This window comes from Metopolophium dirhodum, chromosome 1, assembly GCF_019925205.1.
Source record: "Metopolophium dirhodum isolate CAU chromosome 1, ASM1992520v1, whole genome shotgun sequence".
In the NCBI taxonomy this organism is placed as follows: domain Eukaryota; kingdom Metazoa; phylum Arthropoda; class Insecta; order Hemiptera; family Aphididae; genus Metopolophium; species Metopolophium dirhodum.
The window spans coordinates 73644369-73666125 of NC_083560.1; the positions used below are offsets into that span (position 1 = coordinate 73644369).

General features: G+C 32.7%; 2 protein-coding genes across 3 annotated transcripts in view; both read left to right on the forward strand.

Moving 5' to 3' along the window:
• LOC132936141 (uncharacterized) overlaps positions 1-21757 on the forward strand; it is a 71727-nt gene that overhangs the window by 28693 nt on the left and 21277 nt on the right. For both annotated transcript variants that reach the window (XM_061002830.1, XM_061002831.1), the window contains one exon: positions 18572-18712. In XM_061002830.1, the coding sequence (XP_060858813.1) occupies positions 18572-18712 (141 nt within the window). The remainder of the gene's footprint in view (positions 1-18571; positions 18713-21757) is intronic.
• On the forward strand, positions 5316-6569 carry LOC132934396 (uncharacterized). The gene is made up of 2 exons (XM_061000706.1): positions 5316-6028; positions 6347-6569. The coding sequence occupies exons 1-2, from the start codon at positions 5316-5318 to the stop codon at positions 6567-6569; spliced, it is 936 nt and encodes a 311-aa protein (XP_060856689.1).

The window sequence follows — 21757 nt, forward strand, 5'->3', positions numbered from 1 at the left end:
GCTGTTGGGCGCACACGTCCGTGAACGGTACAGCCTCTGCAGGTACAAAAGAAGCGAATAACAGAACGTGAGAAGTCTAACATGAGATTTAATTATTTCACGAAATCGAATTATTTCTGTTTGACCCGTACACGCGGCTGTGATTTTCTCCTCAGGGAACGCGGACTTGCTGCTTGTTAACCAAAATTAAATTGTTTGAAAAAAAAAAACCAAAATAGAAAGTGGTCTAAGTAATAGTATAATATTATAATCAATACTTTTTAAGCCCATGACCACAACTACCGGTCTCATTTTGTACATTTCACTCGATCATGCCCATTTACATTTTTGTAAGTCTTCAGTGGGCTTTGACAATCATTCGTGAATGGGTACGATTTGTTCGATTAATAAATATACATGATATAGTGATTCTCTACAATGTACATTTCCATGAGGGGTCATAAAAAGCTTGTTAAAACAAACATTAGTAACTACGACGTATTTACGTATATTCACTGAGTATTTGAAAGCGCACACCACACGTACACGGTTGACTGTTTTAATTTTTAAAAGCAGATGCAACCACAAGTTGACAATCCGTTGATATTAAAATATTATGTAATTAATTGTATAACAATAATATAATAAATTCTATATATTAATATTATAATCATTAGAATTTGTAGATTAACAAATATACATTTGTACAATTCGTGAAATACAATAACAACATGATTTGTTAATTGTTATGCCACTTCATTAGGTCGAAATTTTTAAAATATATATTGTATACTAGATACATAATATTATGTAACGTACTATAATATAATTGTATAAATACTTGGTACTTACCAATTTGAAAAGTTATTTCATGTAAAACATTAATTAGTTACTTACGCCAGTTAAGAGTTATTTTTTTTATGAACTAACTCGAGATACATCTAACATATTTTTGTTATTATTTCTATATGTATAAACAGTGGTTAGTTATCTAAGTTCTACATGCGGCTGTATAGTATAGGTAATAATAGCCGATTTCGCATACATTTTATCGATGGAATGTTTATAATTTTTCTTTAAAACATTTAATATTTTACAATGATATAATATTATAGGTATTCAGTATTATTCAGTATTAATGGATACACCCGTTTACATTGTAATAATATAGTTGGTATATAAATATAATACAATGTATTGTATATGTTTAATAAAATGTATATATATATATTTTTTTTCATTTGTCAATTATATACCTTGCAATCACGCATTTACCTAAACACAAATAGTTAAACAAGTTGGACAAGATGTCGTGGTTGAAGATGATTATAGTAATTTGCGAGGGTAAGAAAAATTAATAATAATAATCAACCAAGAACCTGTTGGCTTGCGGCTGTCAGAGTGTTCATGTATGTGCAGAGTGTAGGTGCGAAAGCCAAATTGTCGCCAAATAATATGTATACATACGAATGTATATATTTAATATAATAGTAACTCATGTTATGTTGGCGTATGTGTGTGTATGTGTATGTGTTAATTAGCCGTCGACACGAATTCGGTTTAACACGCGTCTTTAGATTTCGCCTGACTCGGCGGGGACCGGCTGCATTTGGCAACGGGCACGAACACGACGAGGGGAAAAAAAACAATACCAGAAGTCATTCGGAAGAGATTATTTTGTACAGGAAGTGCAGGTGGACGAAGCCGTTGATTTTTTTTTTGCCTTTCTAAACTCCGAACCACCATCCTACGCGAGGAGGAGGAAAAAAACCTTATACTCGATAGATATATATACACGGTATGTCCATCGCGAATAAACTAATAAAAATAATAATACATTATTATACCGTGTTTCGTTACTTTTTTTCTTCTGCATTCGGAATTATTTAATGAACGAGTGCTGTGCGTACCTAAACTTCATACGTGCATAGTATTTATGTACCGCGCATTGTTTTTATACCGGGCGTACTTCTATAACTACCCGTGCGTTTTTTTTTGAACAAAGAACAAATATTTTATTATGTAAATGTCCACTCCGAATGCAATGATACCCATCTGTTGGAGTTTTCGTATTAAACGTTTCGAGCCGGAACAGTGTATGAAAGAAAAATATGATCTCTGAAAAAAAAACACATACCTACACCGACGGATATATTTATGTACAATATAATCACTCTGTTAGACCTGACGAACAAGAAGTCGAGTTCATGAATTATTTTAAGACGGTTGTTATTACGGGGAATTAAAATAATTACTAATTGTTGCCTAATTGTTTCGAAACGGTGTTTTTTAATTTTTTTTTTTTATTGTCTACCGGACAACAATAAAACGGTATTCGCTTTTTTTTAGAACCTTATATATTTTCCCCTATCGTTCTATTACCGGACGTGTATTTACTATTTATGAAGCATTTTAACCATAACATCATAATACAAATACCTACAGCTTGAATAACGAATTAACACTTAGTTAATATAATTTTGATTATTTCTACTTAACATATAAAATATATACCTACCGCTTATACAACATAATTATGTATTATTTTTTATCGATGAGAGATCCTTTTTAATTTTTAAACACATGTTTAATTACTGTTTTGTGTATCTAATCTGCTTATATACCTATTTGTATATTTTATATTTTTCCTCAAGTAAAATTATCTGTATAAAATTATCACATTTTTACACACCATAAAAAATATGAATACATTATGAAATTATATGTCTGTGCATTCGTATAAGTAATAATGTAGTTATAAAAAATTAATTAATAATTTATCATAGCAAAACACAAAAATCAGCTACATCTTCCATGACTCAAAACTAATATAACTGAAAACTCACTCTCCTCTCTCTCACTCTCCGACAATCTCACGAAAGATATTAATCTAGCCTGGGTACATTTACTTCAATACTACAAAACACGCATACCTACAAGTTACCTATGAAGTTATTTGAATATCGTATGAACCGGTATGAATTTATGATACCCAAACAATTAATGTATTTTTTCAACGAAATTGTTAAATCCATTACCCAAAACTGTATCTTTATTCTTTTTAGTTTATACATATATACCTACCAAACATAATTTATATTTGTGAGTATACTTACAAGCTTCTCAATTAATTTGATTTATCGAAGCCCATTGAGAATAATTAAATCTAATCCATTTGAATTCATTGATCTTTTTTTTATAACTTTTTGTTTTTTGTTTCAAACTTTAAATTTCGATATTTTGCTATTTTTATCGTCGATTGAATTTACATAAAAATTTTATTTTTAAGTTAATGGTATTGTGCTGTAATGAATATTTTCAATACCGTACCTTCTGGCTATAAATTAAAATAATATCTGTACATGTTTACGGGTAAAACAGTAAACTTATAATGATAGACTTTATTCAAAAATATATTGTAATTTAATCATAAAAAAATGTATACTTAAATATATACCTAAATGAGTTATAAATGTTCACAGTAGGTAGGTAGCTAAAACATTCACGCACATTTGATGCAAATTAGTATATGTATAAAAACTTTTCGATTTCTTTATGAAAACATACCGAATTTTTTGAATTTAATAAAATCAACGCCTATTACACGCACTTTCATTTAACGTACCAACATGATACTTATATTATATTTCTACGTAAATATTAGTTGACGATCAGATTAAAGCTCGCATGTTTCTAAAATGTTATATATAAACTAGATTCGCCAATATACCACACTAGTTTTATTTGTTAATTATTAAAGTACAATATTGTTTATCTTTTTTTTTAGTTCTAGATGAATAAGTTAATATAGTTATCTCTAATGTAATAAAAAAAAAAAAATTGATTTAATAAATGGAGTTATATCCGTTATTATATTTTAACACGTTATTTATTGGTACCTATTATAAAGTCTGTAAAATTGTTTTTGCATTCAGAATTTATGATTTTAATAATTTTTACCTTACCAACTGAATAAATTAAAATATTTTTACTATTAAAATCCTAATACATACGTTTGTAAAAATTTGCTGATTTATTAAATTAATGTCGTTATTTTTGAATGAAATAAACGTTTACTATAAATATAACATTGATACTTGATAGGTAATGAGAACTAATAAATGGCAATATGTATGATATTATGACATTTAGAACTAAAAAACAATTTTATATAAGAATTGAATAATTTGCATCAATTGAAAAATGTTTTTTTATAAACACACGTCTTTTGACGTATAAATTATTTACCCTTCATATAAATCATTTTTGACGCTTTCTTATTAAATGACGCATACCTGTATATACAGTCCAACGATTTGACTAACAAACTAGGTTTGTTTTTCCCCGGAAATATACGTCACATCATGGTCAACCTCTAATGAGACACTTGGTCATTATATTATACACACATATGTACATATAAACATGAATATGAGAAAAAAATAGAAGCCGTTATTATATATTATATCCAGAACCAGATGCTCCTATTGTCAAGATGACCATACCTATTGAATATTGACTGTCTGCCGCTTATTAAGTCTCATATTATTTAAATAGTACTCCTGCAGTATATTTAACTGTGTTACGAAACAATGTAATGTCGTTATGTGTACACGTATAATATACACGCCTGGCGATCGGACCGTCCCTTTCAGGTCCAGGTGTATGTTGACTTCTTGAATGGGCAGCGGTTCGAAGAATAACAAAAAATAAATTGTTCTTCGGTAATACGATATCGGATGACGGTGTAATCCATTATTTATGATTTTTTTTATTCCTCAAGACAAAAGACTAACGCATAACATGTGAAACCTGTTCACATGTACAGCAAGACAGCCACAATAATAAGGATGAACGATTTGGTTGGAAACCACAGGGAATTGGTTTTAACGTATTGTAGATCGCACTAATTAAATATGTATAGTATAGGTATATTATTTATATGAACATCATCCTAAAAAATATAATAAATTTATCAATACTTATTCGTAATCTACCAGAAATACCCATAGTTGCAATCATAATAGTATTTATTACTTATATATTTTATACTTTTAATTATTTAATTGAAAAATAATATCATGTTGGCTAAATTAATAATGAATACAATTGATAGCGACTAATAACACACATATAGTCATATGTGTGTTAGTTAAACTGAAGTTATATGCTCAGATATAAGTGAATATGTGGACTTTTTCGTTCGACTAAGACCTATAGAACTTAAATATTGCATTTTTATTTTTTAGAATAATTGCTTTTTAATAAACCTAAACGTAACATTCATATTTGTTTCGTCGTTTATTCGTTTATACGTGTGTTTTTCTCGTTTTATCATGAAATCAGAGCGGATAAGCGGTACAATCGAATCTTCGTCATCGGAAGTTAATGAATCATCCAACAGTCCGAAATCCTGCAATGACAGCGGTTCGCAAAAAGCTATGAGTTTCGTCGCATCGACGTATGGCGGCGGTGACGACCCAATTTCTGTAGAGACGTCAAAAGTAGTAGACCAGTGTGCCGGGGAATCGCCCAGGGCCCGACTGAACTCGCAGCGGTTTATCGACGACGGCGATGACGTCATAATCGACGAGCAGACGGAAATAGAAAACAAAATGTCGGAGCGGTTCAGCGACGAGGATCGGCCGCGGTCGACCGATCGTCCGACGGTCGAGAACGATTCGGGGTTCGATCGGTACGACGCCAAGGACTCGGGGCAAAGTTTCTGCGCCGACGGTGACAGAGACTGCGACGATAGTTCGTTGACGAGTTCTTGGCTACTGGGCACTGACGAGATCATCACCGGTAGACGAATTCGTCCATCGCCGAACAAACGGGTAGCGGCGGTTACGACAGCCGTTAAAGGCCGAAAAAAGAGAAACCCGGCGCTTGGTCGCAAGAAAGCGCTAGCTCGGTTGCGGGGGTCGCACTCCGCTGAGAATGGAAACAAGGCGGAAGGGCTGTCGTCGTCGTTTCTACCACTGCCGCCGAATCCGATACCTATCGTCGATTCCGGTAAATATTTCGAAAATGCCTCGGTGGCCCCCAGCCGGCCACAGAGGGAACAACAGATCAAAGACGCCAAGGACTCGAGGCAAAGTTTCTGCACCGACGGCGACAGCGACTGCGACGATAGTTCGTTGACGAGTTCTTGGCTGCTGGGCACTGATGAGATTATCACCGGTAGAAAAAGTCGTCCGTCGCCAGACAAACGGTTTGCGGCGGTTACGACAGCCGTCAAAAGCCGGAAAAAGAGAAAACCGGCGCTTGGTCGGAAAAAAGCGCTAGCTCGGTTGCGGGGGTTGCACTCCGCTGAGAATGGAAACCCGGAGGAAGGACTGTCAGAAGACGGCTGGGCGTCGCCCACCCGGCAACAGAGGGAAAAACAGATCAAAGACGCGTACGCGGCGCCGGAAGAAAACAACCGGACGTCGGCGGCTGCGATGGCCAGGCGGACCACCGACCGCTGTCACGAGGCGTCGTCTTTAATTAATCGCAGAATGGGTAACAGAGAAATCACGCGCACAAACAAAATAATCGTCGACAAGATATTAAATGTCCGGACGACCATTCCGAAAACCAAAAAATAATCGATTACCGCACTAGCGAACGAACATCGTCACCATCGTCGTCATCATCGTCATCGTCGTCATCAGCGCGTAGCGTGTTGTGCACCCGCCATATTGTAACTATAATACAATATTATAATATATTATAATGCGTGTGTGCTACGGCATACTATTTTTTTTTAATTTTCATTCTATACTGTGTATACTATTTACGAAATATATATTTTATTCTCTTCGACGTGTAACGATATTATAATAATAATAATAATAATATTATAAAGAACGCGATATCGTATGTCGCTTAAACTCTGCATGCGTCGTATATTTATATTAAAAAATTATATAAACGTGTTTGAGAAATTGGCGAATATACCTACTACCGAGTGTATAATATAATGTATATTTCTAAGGATGTCGGAGACAAAAATATCCGGCCGTGTTCGATTTTTTCGCCGAATTTTCGTATAATATTATTCGAATAATTTGTAAGTAATCGACGTTTTGTATACATAAGTTCGCGGTGTAAACCAATAATTGGACGCAAATCTTACAATATAATATGTTATATGTTACAGTTAAAACCCGAAATCCGTCAAAACTAGGTTTCACAACCACCTTTCGTTAAAACTTATTTTAACCAATTAAAACTAGAGTAAACTTCAAGTTTAAATGTCTAAATGAAAAAGCTAGTTTTTACTGAAATGTTCAGTTCAGTTCGTGGCTTTGCGTACAGTGTGTTATTACTTATTAACTGTTCATTGTTTGCATTTTTCTTGGATGGAAACTTCTTCAGTAATATTTAACAGAATTTTTGATATTAACTATGAATGAAATTAATTTTCGAGAAAAATCTGAAAATCAATTTTCATTGGGTAGCTTTAGTGTTCACCATTATATTTTACTATAATCAAAAAAGTAAGTTAAAACTAGCTCTAACGTTGAGGGTCCTGGTTAATTCTAGTATTGACTAGTTAAAACTATAGTTTTGACGAATTTCGGATTTTAACTGTAACATAGATACCTATACAGTCATACAGAATATAGGTATCTATATGTATACACTTATTTTAACACAATCACGACCGAAAATGCTTGGTTCGATTAATCGCGGCCAATATTATTTCATATTATATTAACCCTCGTAAGTCATTATTACATATTATCATAATGTGATACAAAAATACATAGGAATACGAGTACTATATTTGAGAGCGTTTACGAATTAATTAATTACAATATACGGTTAATCGCTATCATGATTATATTATACGTATCATATACTATTGTCATATTAATATATTATAGTAGGGTAGGCGGGTAGGGCCGCTAAAATGGTATATTTATGTAAAGTATAAGCTAGTATAGAAATAGATACCTGCAGCTACAATGTCTTGTTGTTTACAATTAGGTACCTACCAATTATCCATTAGGTACATATTATAGTCAAATAGAGCTTAATCCGGAAGTCCTATGGTTATTTCCAATACGTTATGTAAGTATATAATGTGTAGGAAATTCAAAAACTCAAAATGAAATCAGTAACCTTATCTACGCGTGCTTACGGATATCCTAAAACCCTGCAGTAACTGTATAATGCTGACATGTATACCACGTTAAAAATATATGCATTAGATACTTAATATATATCATACATTATGAAATAAGGGCGTCGTTGTAGGTCCCCTAGGTCGTACGAAGGCTACGGAAAGTATATTATGAGGTCTACTCTACACTGCAGTATAGTTCACCCCACTGGTCAGCGGATATAAATATTACAGTTATAAAAAAGGTCATGTGAAGGTGGTTTTATTTATAAAATATTCTTATTGCTATAGGCCGCTTGAAATAGGTATATTAGTTCTCTGGCATAACAACACTTTCTTTGAAATGTTTTAAAATAGGTGTAAGAATATAATGTTTAATGTATACCTATTACCTATATATGTATAACTTAAATCTTAAGTTCCCGTTATGGTGGAATTTATATTGTGGCAGCTTAGAAAACTATAAAACTTTACTTAGTTAAGGTTGTTGAAGCAAAAAAATTGGAATATTGCAGCAAGCAATATATTATATTTTAATTTTTAACCATAATATGCCTATATTCGTCAATTCGAATTCAAATTTATTTAATATTTTTGTTTTTTCATAAAATGTTTTTGATTATTATTTTCACTGACAGACTTAATAAACGATCAATATGATGGGTTAACATTATGTAAACATAGATATTATCACTTAATCAGCACACGTTCACTGAGAGTCATATATTGTTTAAGAATAGTATCACAAAAAAATATGTGAAAAATTTGGTTTTTGTCTAACCTCTAACCCTGGTGATATATAATTTTATCTATTGTATATAGGTATACCGCAGTTACGAATTTTATGTAAACCTGTAAAATGTTATATAATATTATAAATGCGCGTTTCGTGCTCGCTTGTCGTCGGACGCGTTCGGCGGGGGCGTCAAAGGTCTCCCCGCTTGCACGCGAATAAAAATACATCGCATCCATTAAAATAATAATAATAATAAAGATAATGATAATATATTCGACGAGAGTTTGGGGCCATTGTTGTTGCAAAGCCAACCGAGCGCGGCGTCGTTATGTGCGCGAGTGACCGTGCGTGCGTGCGTGCACAAGCGTCGGGACGCACGTTATAATATTATTGTTGCGTAATGGCGTATGGGTACCCGCTTGTGCACACGCACACACGAGCGCACGCACACACGAGCGCGGGCGCGCCACTGCCCCGACGCTACGGCCGCCGCGGGTAGGCGTACGCGGCCGAACGCGCAGCGGACGGGCAAGCGGGTGGCGACGGCAAAAGTCGACTATGGCACGTAACTGCAAAGCGGCGGACGGTGGCCACGTTGACGACTGCGGACGACGACGACGATACGGCTGCCGGTCACAACAACGCGAGCGAAACTCGTCGCTATGGATACGTCCGAGCGGCCGCGCAATAACAACAATAACAATATTATTATCATACTATTAAAATATAATATTAAATACACACAAACGAGGGCGCTCGCGCGCACCCATATGGCTATATATATGAATATAACCAGCTAACATAGCCGCCGCGACCCCCTTTCGCGCAACGCACCCACCCACACCCATCACACGCACGCACGCCGGCGGTCACCCCTCCACCACCCCCGACCAATTCGCATGCTTTCCTGCATGGCTGCCTCCGGGACCCGAAGGCCAGTGGTCGTCGAATAACATATTATTATTATTATTACTCTTTCCGCGCGTCCTTTTTTAGTTGGAAACAAACGCAAATAGGTACTACCTGTCTACCACTGCCACGATATGTACGCAACCCTACTTCGTCGTAGTCCTCCTCCTTCTCCTCCTCCTTTTCCTTTACACATTAACCCCGCGTTTACATGCGATTATTATAATATTGTGTTGAGCCCGCGTTTACATATTCCACGGGCGCCGTATCAATGTCCTATATACACCGCGTTATACGATTATTATAATATTATTGCGCGTTTACGTATTATTAATATTATTATTATTATGGTAATGCGTGGCTGGCAGGTAGAACGATATAATATTTTTTTAATGACCGCTGCAGATCAATCATATACATCAATATTATAATGATATCTTTCCATGCACACACTCGAAATTAATTTTATTCGAACTCGTGAGGTATTATAATTTATAATAATATTTAGCATGTCCATATCGTCCAATATAATGGTAATATATTGATATAATATTTTTTCAAATCATTTATACTTTTTGAAATAACAAGTGTTTAATAATAATCATCCGGTATATTTTTTTGTGATGAGGAAAAGATAGTACGCAAAGATGACTGCATAATATTTCTCGTTGTAACCGCACTACATGTAGCACTATAATAGGTGAACGGTGTATTGCACGACACGTCGATGGACGAGCGCCTCTGACGTGCTCTGTGCAGAGTCATTTTCTGCGCTGAGTGTCCCCCCGAAGACTTTGATAACAATATTTGATAATATTATGAAGGATCATTTTTTAAGCGTATAAGACACTATCACTATTTCGAAAACCATATTGTAAATTAATATTTTGATTTACCAGAGTTCAAGATACTGAGGTTCCACTGTAGAAAGATACATTTTGAAACGTATTTGACGTGTTGAACTTACGAGGGATTCATCGTATATACTATATAATATTATTGTATTTAGTATATTTAGAATTCTAATATTGTCGTAGGTACTTACTTAGCACTGCAGCTAACCTGACATTTATTATATTTACCTTTGACAATAACAAACAAACGTTCGACAAAAAAAATATTTAATACCCGTGCGAATAAAATACGTAGTATAGGTGTGAAAAACACAGCCGCAAAAAACGGACATGGGCTTTAATTACACCTCATTATTCGTCGTGAAAAATGGAACGGTGTTACTATATTATTATGTACTGTGCACTTTTGGTTGACAAAACGTGTACACAAAACAATATAACGATAGTAATTATTATGGTTTCGATTTGGAAGCAAATGCTTTTATTTTTGCGGTGCCTTTAAACGATAGATAGATTATTATTTTTACACGCAATAATGTGTTTCATTTCATTTCTATGCTATAATATGGATAAACCGCTTTTGTTTTTTCCTCTCCTATTATATTTTGTGTTAGATTTACAATATTTATTACGATAGTTTTGCACATATTTACGATACAAAGTGATAAGAGATTATGACAATTTGGAAACTATATTGTAACGGGATAATTATTTATGTCTGATATACTGCCACAGTGCCACCGGTAACTATACTGAATGGTAATTTTCGATAATAAGAATATTTGTAGTCCAAACCATGTACGTTTTTTCTGAAGACAGTTTGTCAAAATATATCGCTGTAAGTAGGAACACACAATTTTTTTCAACATAAAATAACTTCAATGTTTAATCGGTATAAAAGCATGATAAGTTAATACCTACATTATTTTATTCACAATTTATTCATACAATATTTTAATTTGAAACTATTTACCTATATCATATCGTAATTGTTTTTTTGTTCGTAATATGAAACTCCTTTTTTGCATTTATTCTCATTCAAGTTGCTTTATTTTTATCTCTTATAATAATATATTGCCTTGAATTCCGAATCCTATAGTAGTAGTATAATATATAAGCATACTATAAAATACATATTACATTCGTATTTCCACCAACCCTGACCACGCAAGCTTGCCATCCCGCATTGCCAGCGAAGCAGTATTATATGTACCCTCTACTACAAAATAATATATATATATATATATATTGTTATATAGGTGTATATATATATATATATTGTTATATACCTATACAGTGTATATATATGTAGTCCATAACGCACGACCGCGCACCCCCGCAAATCGCATCACAATGATAATGGTAATATTATAATCGACGCGAATAATCGACTTGGCGGAGTGTATCGTAACGTCGCATTATGCAAGGTACGACGGGGATGAGGTACGGGCACAGCATATATAGATACCTATATATTGTACCTACTATTGTTTAGCACAATATAACATATTATACGGAGGTATACGCGTAATTGGACGCCTGAAGGGACACACACCGACCGGCGGAACATTACGCGCGGACTGCCAACGCGTCGTAGGTATATGCGATATTATTATTACGGCGCCGTCCAGTTTTAATAATAATATATAATATCGCAATAATATTATTCAATATTATGCGCACGAAGCCGTCTGCTCCCACGTCGAAAATCGCACCCTCTCCCCCCCTCACCGCCACTCAAAATTTTTTTTCGCGTGATTTTCACTCACCCGTACGCGCTGCAAGGCGCCGCCACCGTAGCCGTAGGTATATCTACTTATATATATATCGGAAAGTCGGCATCTATGTGCATTATATAATAATATAATATACCTATTACCTGGTATTATATTAAATTATTAATATTATGATGCAGCATCGCCACCGCCGCTACCTCTGCGGGCGCATAATATAATACACCTGCGGTAAACACTCGGGTTCGTTTACTGAATTCTTCCTCGAGAAATGGTATCGAGTATCGCCCACGTCGAGTCGTCCAGTACGACTCAATAAACGATTTGTACACTTGGGGGGTTCTTAGCGTGTCATCATTTGCGAAATATCGGCAAACAAATGACGCCCGCGGGTGACGAAATCTTAAAAATAATTAGCTCATGAGGGGAAAAATCTATATAGATGGTTTTTTTCATAAGAAGACGTCAGCAGGCGTATTGACTATACTTTATTAATATTATAAAAATAAAAATTGTATGTCTGTTTATTGAGGGTAATCTCTGAAAATACTTAATACAAATAAAACAATTTTACCATCAGAAAGCTACACTGTCCCAAAGATCTATAGCCTATATTTTATCTCAATAAGTTGCCCTTAATTTTTTTTATTGAAAATTAAAGGATTTTTTCAAAGAACACGAACAAATAATATATTTTTGTTTACTATAGGGTTGTTATTGGTTACAAAAATAAAATAGTTATTGTGATTGAATATAATTTTGACTCTTATTTCGTATTTGGTCAAAACCATGTATGAGCTTTTATATTAAAGCCATAATAAGATTATTTATGATAAAAAAAAAAGAAAATTATTACTTGATCTTTAAGTTTATAGGTACGGTTTCTTAGCCGTGGCTAGTCGCAACGGCTGGCCGCAGCGACCGGCCGCACCATACTGCTCACGGACAAGTACAGCCGCCGGCCGCAGCGACTCTAATGCTGTTCCATAGCAGAACAGTCGTTGCGGCCGGTCGCTGCGACCAGCCGTCGCGACTAGCCGCGCCTAGGAAACCGTACCTTAAGAATTTATTAGGCATAAGTAGGTTATTTTTACAAAAATAAACCCAGTCCTAAGTACAAATAAATGTACAGTATAAAGATTAATGCAAAGCTTGCATTTGAAAAAACAAATTCCGTTTTATGTTATTTAGAATAAAACGTTGTACAAGTTTTGCGTTTATCCTTATTCAGAATTAAGACGTTATACAAGTTTTGTGTTTATCGTTATTTAGAATTAAAACGTTATACAAGTTTTATGTTTGTCGTTATTGAGAATAGTGTTAATACCTATTAAATGTATTAATAATAACTAATGCGAGCAGGTAATGGCCTGGATACGGAATATAATATAATCAATTCCAATGTCCGTATGCATGAAATAAATACTTCTACGAAACCAATAAACTAGGTAACTTTTAAATAAATGGATTTGAAATTATTTGGCTTTGCGTTATTTTTCATTCATAAATGACATAATTTGCATCGAAATGATTTTTGTATGAAAACAACGTTGTTGGCATGCATATTATAAGATGATATTCGTGTTAGGTATATATTTATTTATAGGTAGTATAGGTACCTAAATTGAATGTCTAAAATATATTTGCATAAGCGTCACAGGATTTATTCAAAAGCTCGTCGTCCATCATAGCGATGCAAAAGGATTGGAAAAGATTTCATTTTTGGATTAGCTTATATTATAACAATATATATAGTATATTATATATTATGTTAAACGCACGTGGTGATTATCCGGCATGTGTATACACATAAACATTATAAATTACATGACATTTGCCTGTACATGACATCGAACATTCCCTATCGGAAGTCGTCTCCGTTATTGTTTCTGCAATGTATATACTTATTCCCTCTGACCTCTACATGCGATTAGGTAGTTATAACCTGTGAAATGGAAACTATTTTTTCATTTGGTATCCACGCATTATGTGCATAATATACGCGCGTATTGTAATCAGTGGCGTATATAGTTTGAGATATAGTTTAAATATATGCCATATAATTGGTAGGCACTTAATTCATAATTGTATGCCCGCCACCTTGTCCCGCGCCTACCACAAATGACACCCCTGAAATTGGAAATCGTCTCTGTTTTGGCGAAGAAAAATTAAAAAAATAATTTTTAGTTACATTTAGCTTAACTTTAAAATCATAAACCAAAACACGATGCATCGGTTTAGTGCATTATTTTCATAACGACCATTTTAAAAGGACCTTGTACCCGCATGTGTTGTCTCCATCTTACGCCCCTACAACATACCACATTTTCGTTCACCAGTTTCAATAGTGTGCTGTCAGTTTTGATATTAGAGTGAATTGAACAATCATAAAACTTTTAGGTAAAAACAATATCCGTGTTCTCTCGTTGGTTTTTACGATATTTTAATTTTTAAGTGAGGCACGAGTATGTAAAATATTAATATTTGAAAATGTTCATAAGGTATATGTATATGTATATGTATATCAAGTATTTTAATAATATACTACCAGCTATATTATAGTGACCAAACGATGGATTGCGATATCGACTGGTTGATCTTGAACGATTTCTAAGTCAATCCTCATTGTTAGAATTTATTAATTATCGTTATAAATTAATTGGCATTTAGTAGATACTGTTATAAAATTCACATTTGTTTTTAACCTGATAATAGTGGGAAATGTCATTTACTCATATGAAAGTTAAAAAAGCTGAATAGATACCGAGCTATACTTTCTGATGATCATTTAGAACAGCGTGATGGCACTACGTATTTTGGGGCCCCAGGCAATATTTTTGGTGGGGCCCTTAATGATTATGGAACTAGATGGTAAATACTTACACTTGATATTTTGTTTTATAATATACCTGACAATCTTTAGACACTATTTAGATACTATAATTATATTATAATATTATTAAAATTAAAACATACTAAAATACTGTACTTATTAAAACTAATATATTTTAGATTCTGAGGGGAGCGAAAGAATGTATTGATTTTACAATGATGTGTGTTTTTTTTCTGTCTGTCAGCATCTTTTGGAAAGTAAAAATGTTTTTCCAGATCACCATCTTTTCTGATAGGAAAGTGAATTTCATTGGTACTTTTGGAAGGTAAAAATTGAAAATTACAAGTAGTTCCATTAGTTCCAAGTAGTCTTGAATGGGTTAAGAAAAACAAAAATAAAGTGGTAATTTTTACGCAATGATTTAATTTTTTTGGTGTAGGTATATCAAAAATTAATAACAACTAATAACCGTAGACACTTGACATTTTTACCAAAATATTAGCATTTTCCATAAAATATGTTAAAATTGTCAAACAGTTTTGACTTTTTATTAGCTAATTATATCAAATGTTGTACTTTTTTCAGTTAGAAAAACATAAAAGTTTTTCTTTCCATAGGTAACATTAGAAATATTAACAGTAGGTTTCCAACAAGTTTTATATCTCTATTAAAAAGAAAAAGTTAACTAGAAAGTTATGCTATTTATACCCATGAGATATTTTACGATTTTTACTATTTTTTTTTTAACTTTTAAATTAGATTATTTATACAAGTATGTTAGGCTGACACAACGTCTTCGTTCAGAATCGTTTTTTGTATACAATAAAGTGAATACATTTTTCAATTCAGTAGTACCTATACCTTTAATATTATTTATTACGAAACAACAGAAGTTATAGTATTAGATTATTTTTAATTATAACTATATAATATACCGTATAGTGTATACGAACAGTAGGTAATGTATAACAATAAAAACAACGAAAAAATACAAAATAATTTTTATGTAAACTTGATGGAATATATTTAAGCCAACTGAAAAAAAACTCAGTTACTCAAACTAGTTTAAGTTCTTAAATTGATTAGACAATTAATATTTAATACTAACTAGTAGTTATGTTATTGCTAGTTTCAAAAAAATAACTTTTTTTTTTAACTAAAACTTTTTGAATTGTTAACGCCCTTCTTTGTTTATACCTACTTATCATACGAGTACCGATATTTAACCATTGTACGTTCATAATAATAGTATAGTTACATGTGGTACCTATATAATATCGACGCACTATTTCATGATTCCATATGGCTTCGTGTGTAGAATATTATAATATATGAATGCGAACCATTGACGTAGGTACACAATATCACGTCAAACGGTCTGTTAAATTTAAACTGTTCATTAAAATATAATATAATATCATTATAATACATTATACTTCATTATTATTATAGGTAATAAGAATAAAAAAACTTATTACTCGGTCGATTTTTTTTTTTCTACGGAATGAAAGTCTGAATAGCATTATGATTTCGAAAAATATCTCGGTGTCGGTTTTCATTTACAATATATTATTTATGTGTGTGTGTGTGTGTGTGTGTGTGTGTGTGTGTGTGTGTGTGTGTGTGTGTGTGTGTGTTACACGCGCGCATTTTTTTACACTCTGAAGCGCATTGATGGTTTTCTGCGTCGCAATGTTTTCAGAGAGCGCGCGATTCCACTTCAGCGTTATCGAATTTCCCTGCAAACGGTAGCCAGACTATGTAGCCACCGGAGGAGCTGACATTTTTGTTCGGAGCTTAACATGTGTTCGTGTGCAACGATCACGATTTGCGTTTTGTACCTACTGTTGTTTGATTATATGTATATATTATAAATCATAAAATCATAAAATCATATAATATATTATTATCTTATATATATTTGTATATACATACCTACAAAATTGTTGACGTATAATAATGGTAATGTTACGGATAATGGAACATAATATAATATTATAATATTAAAATACAATACTTATACACCATTTAAAAAAAATAAAATATTTTGATTAATTGTGTTACAGTTATAATATAATATAGTTATATGGACGTTATAGTTATGAATGTTATGATTAATACTATATAGTATGTGTAAGCATATATATTACACACAGTGGTGTACCCAGAAATTAGTCAAGAGGGGGGGGGGGGGGGGGTAATCTGATGTTAAGACATGACGTGTAATATGAGCACTCTGGACCAAACACCTTACCAACTTTACCAAACGTGTACCGGTTATTGTGCCCTAATTGAATAATAAACATTTAAATAGCCTAATAATGATATTTGTAAACGTAAATTATTCCTAATTATTATTTACACAGTACCTAGGTAGACGCAATAATAAGTAAAAATATAAAAGCTTTTTTTAAATCTTAATCTATGTATATTTTTAATAACCAGTGGTATACATATTTATGAACCTATTTGTATCTGAATTATAAATTATATCAATTTTATTCTTCTGGAGTCTATTGTAAATTCATTAAGAACTTTATCCATTGTTTATTTCATGATGAATATTTTTCTATGCAAAGCTATTCAATTATTCAAACTATTCAATCTGTTTTTTCCATTAGTGTTTCTACTTTATAATGTCTTAAGCTTTTTAGTGCAAAAAATGACACTTTACCGGTAGCTGTAATAACGTGTAGCTGGAAAAGAAAATGGGTTACGTCATGTTATAAAAGCTTCCTATTCATTTTTTGGTTTTTCTTAGATTTAAACCACAAAAATCCCCCTTGATTACACATCACACAGCTATAATATAGGTAGTTGTATGCTAGAAAAATCGTCAAAAAGTATAATTATTCGTATTCCTCAGCAAACCATGTATAAACGGGCTTGACGAATAGGACATATTATTATTATTATACTTATATAAAATGTAAAATATTACTTATGTGGAAATCGATTAAAAGTCATAGAAAAATTGAAAGGGTATGATAATGTATTCGTTGTAAACGATTTTTTGTTCATTATTTTATACAATTAATTAATGTTGAAATTTGAAATGGCATAAAATCATAATGAATGTGTATACGAAACAGCAGACGTAAAATTTAAATATAAACACGAATTTTACTAGGTACCAATCAATTTAACGCAACTCACTTATTATTTTTTAAATAATCTGTAAGTGTAGATTGGCTTAAAGTTGTATATTTATTAAATAGTATAGTAATAATGTATATATCATAACTCGTAAGAATCCTATTGAACGCGATTCGATAAAATATATATTATATTTAATATAATTTAAACGTTCGTTTCCGTTGTATTGGAAATGTTTTAAATGTTTAACCATAATAATATAATATTAAACTATATATAATGTTCGTTTTTTGACTTTTCGTTGTTGATTATCTGCAGGAACCCTTAGACCTCCTGGCCTGATTGGTGGAAGCAAACCCAAGGTTGCCACTCCGGCAGTCGTATCGAAAATTGAATTCTACAAACGAGAAAATCCAACGATATTCGCGTGGGAAATTCGCGAAAAGCTCATATCTGAAGGTAATAATAATATCTTTATTGTACTATGTAGCTTGTTGCTTGTATAATATTATATAAACTATTCAATCGATACAAAATGAATATCATCGTCTTTTGATCCGTATAAATGGTTATGGTTGATAATATATTTTTAATATTATAATACTATGTATATTAAGATAGGTAATTATTTTAATGACCAAACGAGATCACTAAATTACGGTGACTACTTACTAGTAACTACACGAGTATGATAGATATCTGTATAATAATAATAATAATTGATTCCGATCTTTAGGAAAACGTATAATTCTTCATAGTTTCATCAATTGGCATAAATAGGTACATTTCATTAAATCATATGGTACATTGAGGGAAATTGAAGCCACTACAATTATCGATATAATATCTGTCTACTACTAGCTTTACATTTTATGATTTCGTGAGAATTATTATAAGAATATTTAATGATTACATTTGACAGTATCGTCTAACTTCTTGTTTTTTAAAATATTTTTCAATTGGTCTTATTTTCTGTTATTAAAAAAACTAAATTTTCTAGGGATCACTTGAAATTGTTAAACACAAACATTTACCTATTTATATTGGTTTATTTATTATTCACATAGAACTGTGTTTAAATATGTTTAACACTTTGGTATTTTCTTTTGACTCTGATACAAAAATGTTCGTCTTTTTTTTTTACAATAATTACACCTACAGACCAAACGAGTAAAAATAAAAAAAGCACGGGTCTAAAAACGAACCATCCTATTGTTAACCGCTATTTTGTCTGCGCCTATTCATTCACTTAATTTGAACCACTTGTTAATAATTTTAAATGTATACAAAACTACTAACACAGTTTTATACGTTACATAAGAATGAATTTAAAGTAGACGTACACTTGATATATAAATATATAACACAAAAATAATAATATTGAAACTATTTTATCTATAACTTATATGAAAAGTTAACATACAGATATGTTTTAAAATAATATATAATAACTAAACGGTGATTCATTTTTAACCTATTATGATAATGGTAACCAATTAAGCTTACTATTATGTAGCATTACACCAATATTAACTAGTTTTTGTGCGTAATTTAAAATATTAAATACCTACTGACTCCGTTACATTAGACACACACACAGACAATGTCGGTGCATTATAATATTATATCTGACGTTATAAAATCTAAATACTCTAAAGGGACATTGCACGGAAAGTATAATGTGTTATACATACACTCAAGACGTAGCCGTGTGAGGACTGAGGACATTATTAAAATGTTAATGGTTTAGACTAGGTATTGCAGCAGTGTACCTATACTTATACAAAACTGAACGATAAATCGAAACAAATATGTATTGTAAGACATGGCGTTATTATAACGTTGAAAAAAAACAGATCAACTGCATGATTTACGAACGTTTGCGACCTACCTACGTACGTGTTTACGTGTATTCGCATTTGTCGACATTATTATTATTATATTAGCGGCCCGTAGACGTGTCACGATTGTCGGACGATATCATAGATGTTTAGGCACATAATATGCCCATAATTTAAGTATATTATTATATTATGTACAGGTACCTGCCTATAATACCTGCCTACCTATATAATAATATTGTATATTATATATTTCTATAGTCTGGTACCTACGTGACTCGCCAAGTCGACGTTTATCTTACGTTCACGTTGTTTCGTAACGAATCATTGAAACATATTATCGTTTTTAAAAACGACATCACACAGACGCAGGTTCGTAATTAAATTGGTCATGGGGATCATTGGGTGTTCGGCGTGTGTACGGCAATAGTATACGTACCCATATATACGTATGTACGCGTTGTACATTGTACGCCTCCGACGGTAATTCGGCGTGGGCTTGAAGGCGCATTTCTATCTCCTTTTCATCGTAATATTTTCTTTTACACATGGACACATCGTGTACTCGGCAATAGTTGGTATGTATGTGTGTGTGTGTGTGTGTGTGTGTGTGTGTCATTTATACACAGAATACTCGTGTATAGTGGTTGTTCAACATTTATATTGTATTATTATTATTATTATTATTATTATTATTATTAATATTATTATTATTATTATTACCACTACTATTGTCGTCATCATTATCGCAGTCGTCAAATCGATCGGCGACGACAAATATATATATAACAACGGGTAACGAATTTATCTTTTCCATTTTACCAATTACATGACGGCATAAAAGGATTATGTTTTCCGTGTGAACCGAACAGAATGGAAATTATTATATTGTGGCGTGCCGTCTGTCAGTCACGTCAGCGAACAAGCTACTTCTTGGGTGCTGCTGGTCGGAAAACGTTCACTTGAATGGACTTGAATCGTCAAAATCCTCTCTCGTCTCATTCGCTCAAACACTGTCTCTGTATATCACTCTGTATCTATATCTCTCTCTATTTCACTACTTGTGCTCGTTCTGACCGTTTCTTAATGACCGGGGGAATTACAAAAATGTAATAGGTATTACACGGTATATATACACCTCGATAAATTGCGGATCAAAGAGAGAGCGAGTTAGTGAAAATTCGATCGATTTGACTTTACCGGCGACGACGATGTAATAATTTTTCAATTTCTATCACTTTGAACAGGCCAATTTTCATGTGATTATTAGACCGCTTTTATCACACAAACCGCAATCCACATTACGCGTTTGAAATTTAAATCAAAAACGATATAACAAAAATTGAATCCATATAATAAAGTTTCTTGAACAATACAAATATGACACACAATAACGATTACCTATATGAATTAATATTATATTTTCAAATATAAAATGTAATATGTAGAGCGTAGGAATATTCGTTCACACTAAATAAACAAAAGTTGCCGAGAACAAGAACAAAACAGAAACTCTTAAATGCATATATCGCTTTCGTATATACACGATATTGTCTCTAGAAATATGAATATTGTGTCGACTGTTTGGATAATGTAGAAGAATTGTTTCCATTTTGTTTCCCAATTCATATTTCACCGATTTGTCAGAAAAAAATAATGTTTC